This window comes from Grampus griseus (assembly GCF_964374135.1).
Source record: "Grampus griseus genome assembly, chromosome: 14".
In the NCBI taxonomy this organism is placed as follows: Eukaryota; Metazoa; Chordata; class Mammalia; order Artiodactyla; family Delphinidae; genus Grampus; species Grampus griseus.
The window spans coordinates 39301373-39311000 of record NC_139008.1 but is presented as its reverse complement, the minus strand read 5'-3'; the positions used below and the strand labels follow the sequence as shown (position 1 = coordinate 39311000).

The 9628-nt window shown below is 58.8% G+C and overlaps 1 protein-coding gene across 1 annotated transcript; it reads right to left on the bottom strand.

Moving 5' to 3' along the window:
- Positions 1–871: 871 nt before the first annotated feature.
- On the bottom strand, positions 872–8752 carry IL9R (interleukin 9 receptor). The gene is made up of 8 exons (XM_082671381.1): positions 8625–8752; positions 8217–8322; positions 7944–8122; positions 7326–7471; positions 6800–7001; positions 6218–6323; positions 4816–4900; positions 872–1890 (listed from the first exon to the last, which is right to left on the bottom strand). Exons 1-8 carry the CDS (start codon positions 8710–8712, stop codon positions 1393–1395), a joined length of 1410 nt encoding a protein of 469 aa, XP_082527507.1. The 5' UTR covers positions 8713–8752; the 3' UTR covers positions 872–1392.
- Between the last annotated feature and the right edge of the window lie 876 nt (positions 8753–9628).

Below are 9628 nucleotides of genomic sequence, written 5' to 3'. Positions count from 1 at the left end.
CCGCAAAACCTCAGGGCTCCACAGGCACACAGAGGGGACCTTTGCCTTCGGGGGCCTGGGGCTGCATGTGCTCCTCTCTGCTCAGGCTGCAGGGGACCCTGGACCCCCAGAGAGGTGCCCCCTCTGGTTCAGCACCCAGGGAGACAAACCTCCATCTATCCCACATTCAGTACTTCAGCACCTCCAACGCCAGGACAGTCTTGGTCCAGCCCTCACTGGGTGGAGGATCCCAGCACCAGACCCAAGTCCCGCAGCCCGGCGGCGGGATAGGGTCTCCTGCCTGAGGCCCCGAGTAAGAGTGACGGGGCTGCCCTGGGAGGGACCACGGCGCCTCAGGCCAGCAGAGAGGTGGACATGGCTGGCAGGGGCACTGCCCAGAAATTCATATGTTGAAGTCCTAACCCCCAGTACATGTGAACATGACCATATATGGAAATAGGGTCTTTACAGATAATCCAGCCAAAATAAAGTTATTCAGGTTGGCCCTAATCCACTATGATTACATTGGTATAAAAAGAGGGGCTTTGGACAGGAACACACAGAGGGAAAACACCTTGTGAGGACTGGAGCTGCGCTGTCCCAAGCCAGAAACTACCAGAGGTGCAGGGAACCCTGAATCAGATCCTCCCTGGTGCCTTCTAAGCCACCTAGTTTGTGGGACTTCGTTATGGCAGCCCTAAGGGACGGACACAGGCGCCCTCTGCTCTGTCCCCCTCTCTCCAGACCACGGGGGTGGGGGTAGAAGCAGGGCCCTTCAGAGGCCAAGACCACTGCTGGGTGGTTACTCTGGCCACAGCACTCAGCCCCGGGGGCCGACAAGGAGGGGCGGGGAGGCGGCCTCCCTGGAGCTGGTCGCTGAGCCTCCCCCTGCTATTCGTGGAGCCCAGAAAGCCCAGGAATAGCCAGACGCCACCCTTCCTATGTCATCTGGGCCCCTCTCCCAGCCAACAGCAGTTTGAAACAGCTGCTATGTCCCTTTTAATCTCAGTAGGGGAGAGACCTCAGGAAGGCACAGAAACAGGACACTAGGCCTGGTCACGGTGTCTCACCTGGGTCCACGGGGCCCAGGCTGGCCCTTTAAGGGACTGAGGGCAGAACTGGCTGTGGGCCCTGGGGTTAAGCCAGGAAGCGGGGAGGGAAGTGGTGGACAGGGGGCCAGGATGGCAGGATGCTGAGGGCAGAGCCCCCTCCCGACAGATGCAGAGGGAGGGGAGGAGGGGAGAGCCTCCTGCCTCCACCCGGACCGGACATGTGACCGCTGCATGGGTGGCCTTCCGCAGGTCCAGTGCCAGTCAAGTGTTGGCTCCAGGGACTTTGCTTCATGTTCCCCAGGATGGACGTGCTGCAGCACTGTGGGGACGGAGCCCACGGTCTGCCGAGAGCAGGAGAGCCTCATGCGGCCCATCCACCAGCGTCCTGCCTCTGACTGTGACCAACGCCTGCACAGTTACCTCCTGGCCGGGCATCCAGGCTCTGCTGGTCACAGAAAGGGCCACAGGCCAAGGCAGCGTCGGGCTCAGAGCTCTGCGCGCTTCCTGTGAAGGTGGAGGGGCAGCCCCACCTGGAGCAGCCCAGGGCACAGTAGTCGCTGCTGCTGCCCTGGGACTGCGGGGGAGCCAGCCTGGTAGGGCCTGCGGGGGCCCAGGCCTCCTGTGGCAGGTAGGCGGGCAGCGGCCCCCCCTCCTCCACACATCCTGCGGGCAGCGCATCTGCTGGGAGGCCGGTGCCAGTGCTCCCCTCCTCCTCCAGGCCCGCTAACGGCCCCACGTCCACCGGGTCATAGGTGAGCAAAGCGATGGCCTCCCGGACACGGGTCTCCCAGGCTCCTCGTGCGGGGCCTGTGCAGTCCGGGCTTGGCTCTGGACCAGCTCTGTGGGCCCCTATCCAGGTCTGGAACAGAGCACCGAGAGGAGGGAAGGCCTCAGGCAGTGTGTTCAGGACTCACTGTGGGAGCAGCCTCCCCTCCTCCAGGAAGCTCTCCAGAAATCCACTCCCAGAGACCAAGAGCACCTGTGCCCAGAACATTCTGTCTTCCCCCCATGGGCCAGCCCAGCCTCAACACAGAACCCCCATTCCCTTCAGGACCCTCCCCTGGCTCCCAGCACAGGCCTGTGCTCACAGAGGCCTGAACCAGGGTACAGATGGTGACAGGGCTGAAGACACTGCTGCCTCACACACTGCCAGCAGCTGCAGAGCCCAGGCACCCTCACCCAAACCCCACTACACGCACGCACGCACGCACACACAGGAGGTGCTGTTGGGCCTGGCACCTTGGGGCCAAGGCCAGCAGACCTGGACCCTCTGTGGGGCCACAGGAGGCCCACTACCTCCAAAAGGAAGATGTTCCTGCATGTAAATCAATGACGTTAGAACACACCCTCACACCATACACAAAACTAAACTCAAAATGGCTTAAAGACTTCAGCATAAGACAGGACACCATAAAACTCCTAGAAAAGAGCACAGGCAAAACATTCTCTGACATAAATCATACCAGTGTTTTCACAGGTTGGTCTCCCAAGGCAACAGAAATAAAAACAAAATAAACAAATGGGACCTAATCAAACTTATAAGCTTTTGCACAGCAAAGGAAACCATAAACAAAACGAAAAGACAACCTACAGAATGGGAGAAAATATTTGCAAATGATGCGACTGACGAGGGCTTAATTTCCAAAATATACAAACAGTTCATACAACTCAATAACAAAAAGAAATCCAATCGAAAAATGGGCAGAAGACCTAAATAGGCATTTCTCCAAAGAAGAAATACAAATGGCCAAGAGGCACGTGAAAAGATCAACATCACTAATTATTAGAGAAATGCAAATCAAAACTACAATGAGTGGGCTTCCCTGGTGGCGCAGTGGTTGAGAGTCCGCCTGCCGATGCAGGGGACACGGGTTCGTGCCCCGGTCCGGGAAGATCCCACATGCCGTGGAGCGGCTGGGCCCGTGAGCCATGGCCGCTGAGCCTGCGCGTCCGGAGCCTGTGCTCCGCAACGGGAGAGGCCACAACAGTGAGAGGCCCGCATAACGCAAAAAAAAAAAAAAAAAAAACTACAATGAGCTACCACCTCACACCAGTCAGAATGGCCATCACTAAAAACTCTACAAATAACAAATGCTGGAGAGGGTGTGGAGAAAAGGGAACCATCCTTTACTGTTGGTGGGACTGTAAGTTGGTGCAGCCACTATGGAAAACAGTATGGATGTTTCTTAAAAAATTTAAAAATAGAGCTACCATATGACCCAGCAATCCCACTCCTGGGCATACATCCAGACAAAATTCTAATGCAAAAAGATACATGCACCCCCATGTTCATAGCAGCACAATTCACAATAGCCAAGACATGGAAGCAACCTAAATGTCCATCAACAGATGAATGGATAAAGAAGATGTGGTACATACATACAATGGAATACTACTCAGCCATAAAAAAGAATGAAATAATGCCATTTGCAGCAACATGGATGCAACTAGAGATTATCATACTAAGTGAGGTGAGTCAGAAAGAGAAAGACAAATACCATATGATATCACTTACATGTGGAATCTAAAATATGACACAAATGAACTTATCTACAAAACAGAAAGAGACCCACATACATAGATAACAGGCTTGTGGTTGTCAAGGGGGTGGGGGTGGGATGAACTGGGAGTTTGGGGTTAGTAGATGCAAACTAGTGTGTATAGGATGGATAAACAACAAGGTCCTACTGTATAGCACAGGGAACTATATTCAATATCCTATGATAAACCATAATGGAAAAGAATTTAAAAAAAAAAAAAAAGGAAGCTGTTTCCTAGGTGGGACCAGGAGTCTCCATCAAGTGCACCACACACCACACCTTCCATCATTGTCCTGCCCCCGGAGAGCCAGCCCGTGGCTCCAGACCACCTCCCAAGGGGCTAACTAAGCCCTGACAGGTACTATGGTTCTACAGAGAAGGGGCTGGGTGCCTGCAGCCCAGAAGATGAGTGCAGGCATCAGAACATTTACTCCCCATGCAGCCCTGACAAAGTGCTCGGCTTTAAGCTTCAAATTATATTTTTGGATGACAAGCTTGAAAACTAGACTCCCTGTTAAGAGAGAAAAGAGCCAGGCGGAAGGCAGCCACGCAAAGCTGGTGTGGGAGAACCTGGGCAGCGCCACCTCCATCCTCTGCCCAAAGTGAGGGGCCCGAGAGAGTGGGGACCAGAGACCACCCATTGGAGCTCCTCCTCCCCTCCTCCTGCCTGTGGAGCAGGAACTACCAGGCCAGCAGGGAGGGTCCAACGGGGCCTCCAGGCTGTTCTCAGCGTCGCGGCCTGTGAGAGCCCACCAGGGCACCACGATGGGGGGGTGGTGTAGGGTCAACTCATCGCTACCCCAGGGGCCGGGAGGGGCCAGGCACTCCATGACGGCCACCAGAGTAGCCCAGGGACCAGGGAGGGCCCCAGGGGCAGCACAAGACACAGATGCCTTCAGGTGCACACAGCCCCCTGAGCTGGCACCTTAAACTGACCATTTACCTCCAAGGGCTGCTGCAAACCAGAAGAGGCAGAGATAATGTCATGAGAAACTTGACATTTTTTCCCATCAGCAATGGAATCAGAGACATGAGAAGAAAAAGAACTCGGCAATAGAGAATAAAGCTAATTTGTCTTTGGCCCCTTTGAGTCACAGTGCGTACATATACTACCTATATACTATATATACCACTATATATAGCAAAAAAGCTCAAAGCACTGACAGAGGCCCCCAACCTCACCCAGAGCCCACAGCCTGGGCGGTCCAGACATCTGGGCACCCCAGGCCCACCGGGTCACGAACCTGAAAGTCCCCGTTGTGCACACTGTACAGGGACTGGAAGAACGGGCCTGGGGACGGCACGTCCTGGTACAAGGCTGTCTTCATCCTGAGGTCAGGAGACAGTAATCAGAGGCCCAACTCCAGGAGGTCACTGCCAGGAACACGGCTCCTTCCAAGCAGCAGGGACCAGCCCTGCCCCGTTAGTGCTGCTGTCGCCCTCTCCTCTCGTTGGGTCCAGGCCTGACACCTGGCACCTGCGGCCCCCTCGCTAATGACCCCACAGAACTGATTTATACCAAGACATGGGTCCCTTTAAGGTGAGTGGTGATGGCGGGTTCGGGGGTGGGGGTGACCAGCTGTGTCTTCAGCCGGAGGGGGAGACAGCACTTCCGGGAACCCCATCAGACTTCTCCCCGAGCACCGGATCTACCCACCCAAGACCCACTGCTCCTCCCCTGAGAACGGCGCCCCAGACTCTGACCCAGCAAGTCCAGATCAACCTCGCCAGCCTCCCTAGGGGCCTGTCCCGATTCCCCACCCCAGGGTGGCATCAGGGGCCACGAGTCACATCGCATCCACCCAACGTCCCCTCACTTTCCCGTCCTGAGACCCTGTCACACCCTGCACTTAGCTCTAGCTCTGCCTCTCCCGCCAGCTCACACACAATTGCCTCCCTCTGGACCCCACCCCTGGCCACCCTACAGGTTCTCCTCCTCACTTGTACCACAAAACTCCATTCTCAAAACATAAACCAGATCCCATCCCACGTGACCAGGCTTCAGGCGCTCTCCTGGGACCCGAGGGCAAGCCTGAGCCCTCCCTGGTCCTCTTGGCCACCCATCGGGCCCAGCACCCCGTCCCTGCCTCACCCTGGCTGCCTCTGTCCAACCTCCTCTCATCCTCTCTGCTACCCGTCCACGCCTGGCCGGTCTCCTGCGGGACAAGGCCCCATGTGTGATGGCTTGTTTCAGGAGGGCTTTTTTGTTCATCTGGTTGTCCGTGGCACCCATCAGGGCGGGAAACAGGGCCCCGTGAAAACCAGATGCCCAACACTGTCTGCATAAAACCACTGTGCAAATGAGCCAGTGCCAAGCACCTCCAGAGGCAGGAGACAAGGGCCTCAGGCGACTCGGCCCCAGGGACTTTGGGTCCCTCCAGAGCTCTTTTGGGCCACACTGCCCACCACCCACATGCACCTGGCAACTGGGGACATCCCCACTGGTCCGGGTCAGAGGCCTGAAAACCCCTCCCCACCCAGGAGCGTTGTGGGAGGGGGTGTGGGTTTGGGCCCTCAAGGCACCGCCTACCCCACACCCACAAACGCACACACACGCTCATGCACATACGAATTCTCACACCCACATGTACAATAACACATTCACTTACATGCACACACTCCCACACACACTCCTTGGCTACAGACCTGGGTGACAGCTTGAACAGCAGGTAGGTCAGGCTGGTCAGCAGGAGAAAGATGGACACAGAGACCAGGGTGCTGTCGCGCTGCCCCAAAGCTGGGACCAGGAGACCTATAGCAGGAAGGGCCCAGGGCTGTGTTCCTCCAAACTCACCTGGCAAAAGCACCTGGATGGGCGCCTCAGGCCAAAATGGAAGGTTTATGTCGCGCCTCCGAGAGTACTCTGGGTGAATCACGCACCCCTGGGCCTTGCCTTTCCCATCCATAAGATCACCAGGGTCCGAGATCCTTTCTAGTACCTCTGTGCACAAGAGTCAGCCCAGCCCCCTAAGCAGATGAGGCCCTGCCCGGGCTCCAGAGACAGCAGCACCAGCCTGCTGTGCAGCTGGGGCCACACTCGCTCCAAGGAGACCGGGAGCTGCAGCTCCCTGGGAGGCCCAGCACTTGGCAGGTGTTTCCCCTTCACACAGACCTCCAGGGGAAGGCAGTCAACTGGGCCACGAGGGAGGGGGTCCCAGGAGGGGTAAGGGGTGGGACGCGAGGGGGCGGGGAGGCCCCACCCAGGCCCCTGAAGGCAGCAGCGCCCACCTTGTCTCTGGGGGGAGTGGAAGCGGGTGGGCTGGCTCCAGTCACTCCATGGGCCCTCATAGCGCTCCTCCTCCGCCACCGCGTCCTCTGGTGTGGCCATCTGGACACGCAGCCGGGCCTCATAGGTGGAACCAGGGTCCAATTCAGTGGCTTCAAGTTTCAGCCAGGTCACCCCAACAATGTGATCCTTGTGCCGAGCCTGCTGTGGGGTGAACAGTTAGGAGGTGCTGGGGGTGAGACTGGGCCCATCAGCCCTCGAGGACGTGTACACACACACGTGGGCACACTTACACGTGTCCACACACTTACATGCATCCACGTGCATGCACACTCATCCACACAGGCACGCCCTGTGAACGCTCACACGTACACACAGGCACGCTCACCACACCTGCACTCACTTACCCTTGTCTCTGGTCACTTCCCTCCTCACAATTCCAAGGTGACACCACCCTAGATGGGACGAGGAGTGACCCTGGCTGCTGCTCCCAGGAGAGGCCCCCATGGTAGGCAGACCCAGCCTTACCTCCCAGGTCTCCTCCTGCCTCTTGAAGGCCAGCTCGTAGCTGAGGAGTGAGGCCAGCGGCTCCAAGGCAGGATTGATGCTCCAGGTCAGGACACAGTGGTCAGAAGTGATGTTGCTCAGCAAGTCTGAGGGAGGGTCCAGCTTCACTGAAACAGAATGAAGCTGTGTGACGGTGTGGGGGCCAGCACGCCCAGGACTGGGGATCGCAAAGATTCCCGGGAAGGACGGGGCACGTGGCCAAGGCCTTCTCAGAGCAGAGGCCTCACTGGAAAACTGGTCCAGAGAAGCCCCAGGTGGGACAAGACAGCAGTGACTTCCTCCAGCCTCTGCAGCCAGACAAGGTGAGTTTCAGATCTAAGCTGCTGCTGGAAGTTCTTCCTAGTGTCTTACTGAAGTCCTTCCTGCTGTGACTGAAGTAGATCGCAAGTGACTCAAACTGCAGCTCCTGCCCCAACTCAAAGCCCTGCACCTTCATCCTCCTCCAAAACCCTCCCCCTCCCCGGGGGCCCCGCCTGATGCTAGCCCTGGATCCGTCAGCAGGGACCGGGAGCACTGACTGGGCCGTGGGGGGTGATGTAGCCAGGATGCTCCCGGACAACGCACTGGCCCAGGCCTCACCATGTCTCCGGGGCAGGTACTGTGGATCCACCAGGCTGACCTGCTCCTTCCCAGAGACGTGACGGTGGAAGGTGATGGTGAAGTTGTCAGAAGGCACGAGCACCTCCTCGGGTGGCAGCTCCACTGTGCACACGCTGGCCCGGAAGACGCACCTGTGCTTGCTGCCTGGAGCGTGGTTGCTGGAAAGGGCACGTGTCGGCACCAAAGGGCCACTGCACCAGCCCGGCTCCCTACCCCCACCCCTGCCCTCTACCCCCTGCCCTCCGGCCTCACCTGGTGAAGAGCAGCCAGGGGCCGGCCCCCTGGCCCAGCTCTGGGGCAGACCAGTGGCAGTCAATCCTGAGGATGTTGTTGGTGTGGCACGTGAAAGTCCCAGGCCCTGGGAACAGTGACCCTTGCAAGCCCACAGTGGCTGCTTCAGGGCAGGGCTGGGGGAGGGGGAGGGCGTGGCAGCTGACCCCTCGGACAGGCAGGCCCCAGAGAACGAGCCCAGGAGAAGTTACCGCGGGCAAGGCTGGGAGACCCCAAGGGGATGGGCTCTGAGTGTGCAACCTGGGTGGGGCTGAAGCCCCGGTCCCGCACAGCCCAAACCCAACCCTTCCCCGTGGAGCCTGACGGGGGCACCCCTGTCCCCAGCTCTGCCCCCACAGCCCCCCCCACACACACAGTGCCAGTCCTTACCTCCTCTGTCCCCTGGGACAGAGACGCCCAAGCCGACCCAGGCGCAGATGCAGGTGCAGGTCAGGAGCCAGGTGCCCACCTCTCGCATCAGGACCTCGCTCTGCAATGTCCAACCTGGAAGAGGCTGGGCTGAGGGGCTGTGTGTGGAGTGCCCCAGTGGGTGCTCCCGTGAGGGGCACTCCGAGTGGGTCACCACCTACACCCTCACCCTGTCCCGTGAAGGAGGCTGAGCACGGCTGTCCAAGCAGCACCGGCAAGGACCTCCAGCTCAGGCCTCCCGGCGTCACTGGACTCTGACTCAGCCACGTGTCCAGGTCTGCCCAGCGGGCGCCTCTCTGGGCCCAGGTCCCCTCCCGCAGGGGAGGCACGGTTGGGGGAATGGGGTCGCGGACAACCACCACAGGGAAGCTCTGCTGGACCCCCTGGTCCCACACCTGGGCCGACTGTGTGAGGCGCGTCACCCACGCGAATTCCCACCAGAGCCACATGAGGTGGGGGACAGTCCCTGATCACTGACAAGGGAGCGGACCCCAGGGTCACACCGCTAGCTGCTCCCATCCTGGTGCTCTGCCCCAGGAAAGTGGAGGAGGATGGCAGCGGGGTGTCCATGCGACAGCCAACACCTCCCACATGCTGTCTGTCACACGCCTGTCCCCAGGTGCCCTGCAGAGGACAGCGCCCCCGGGAGCAGGGCTCAGTGCAGGGGTGTCAGCCCCAGGATCCCTGGAGACAGGGGCTGGGTGCTGGGAAGCGCCTGGGGGTGAACAGGCCGCTAACACCCTGTCACCCCATTTGCAGCTCCAGATGGTACACTGATAGCTCCTCTGCAGGAAGCAGGACCAGCCTGGTTATGCAAGCCTGATGAGTGATAAGGAAGCAGAAGAGAAGCAGACGTGCACAGACCGCAGCACGGAAGCGCTCCAGGAGCCCGCACACACTCACCCGGTAGCAGACACCCTCCCACCCCGCCCCCTGCAGCCTCTCTGTGGACCCACAGGATGGAC

Bases quoted from the DNA above. Each gene is read 5' to 3' on its own strand.
- IL9R (XM_082671381.1), bottom strand. From the start codon at position 8,712: ATGCGAGAGGTGGGCACCTGGCTCCTGACCTGCACCTGCATCTGCGCC. The intron at 7,472-7,943 runs GTGAGGCCTGGG...ATTCTGTTTCAG, and splicing joins GTACCTGCCCCGGAGACATG to TGAAGCTGGACCCTCCCTCA. The intron at 4,901-6,217 runs GTCTGTAGCCAA...TCCTGACCTCAG, and splicing joins CTGTTCAAGCTGTCACCCAG to GATGAAGACAGCCTTGTACC.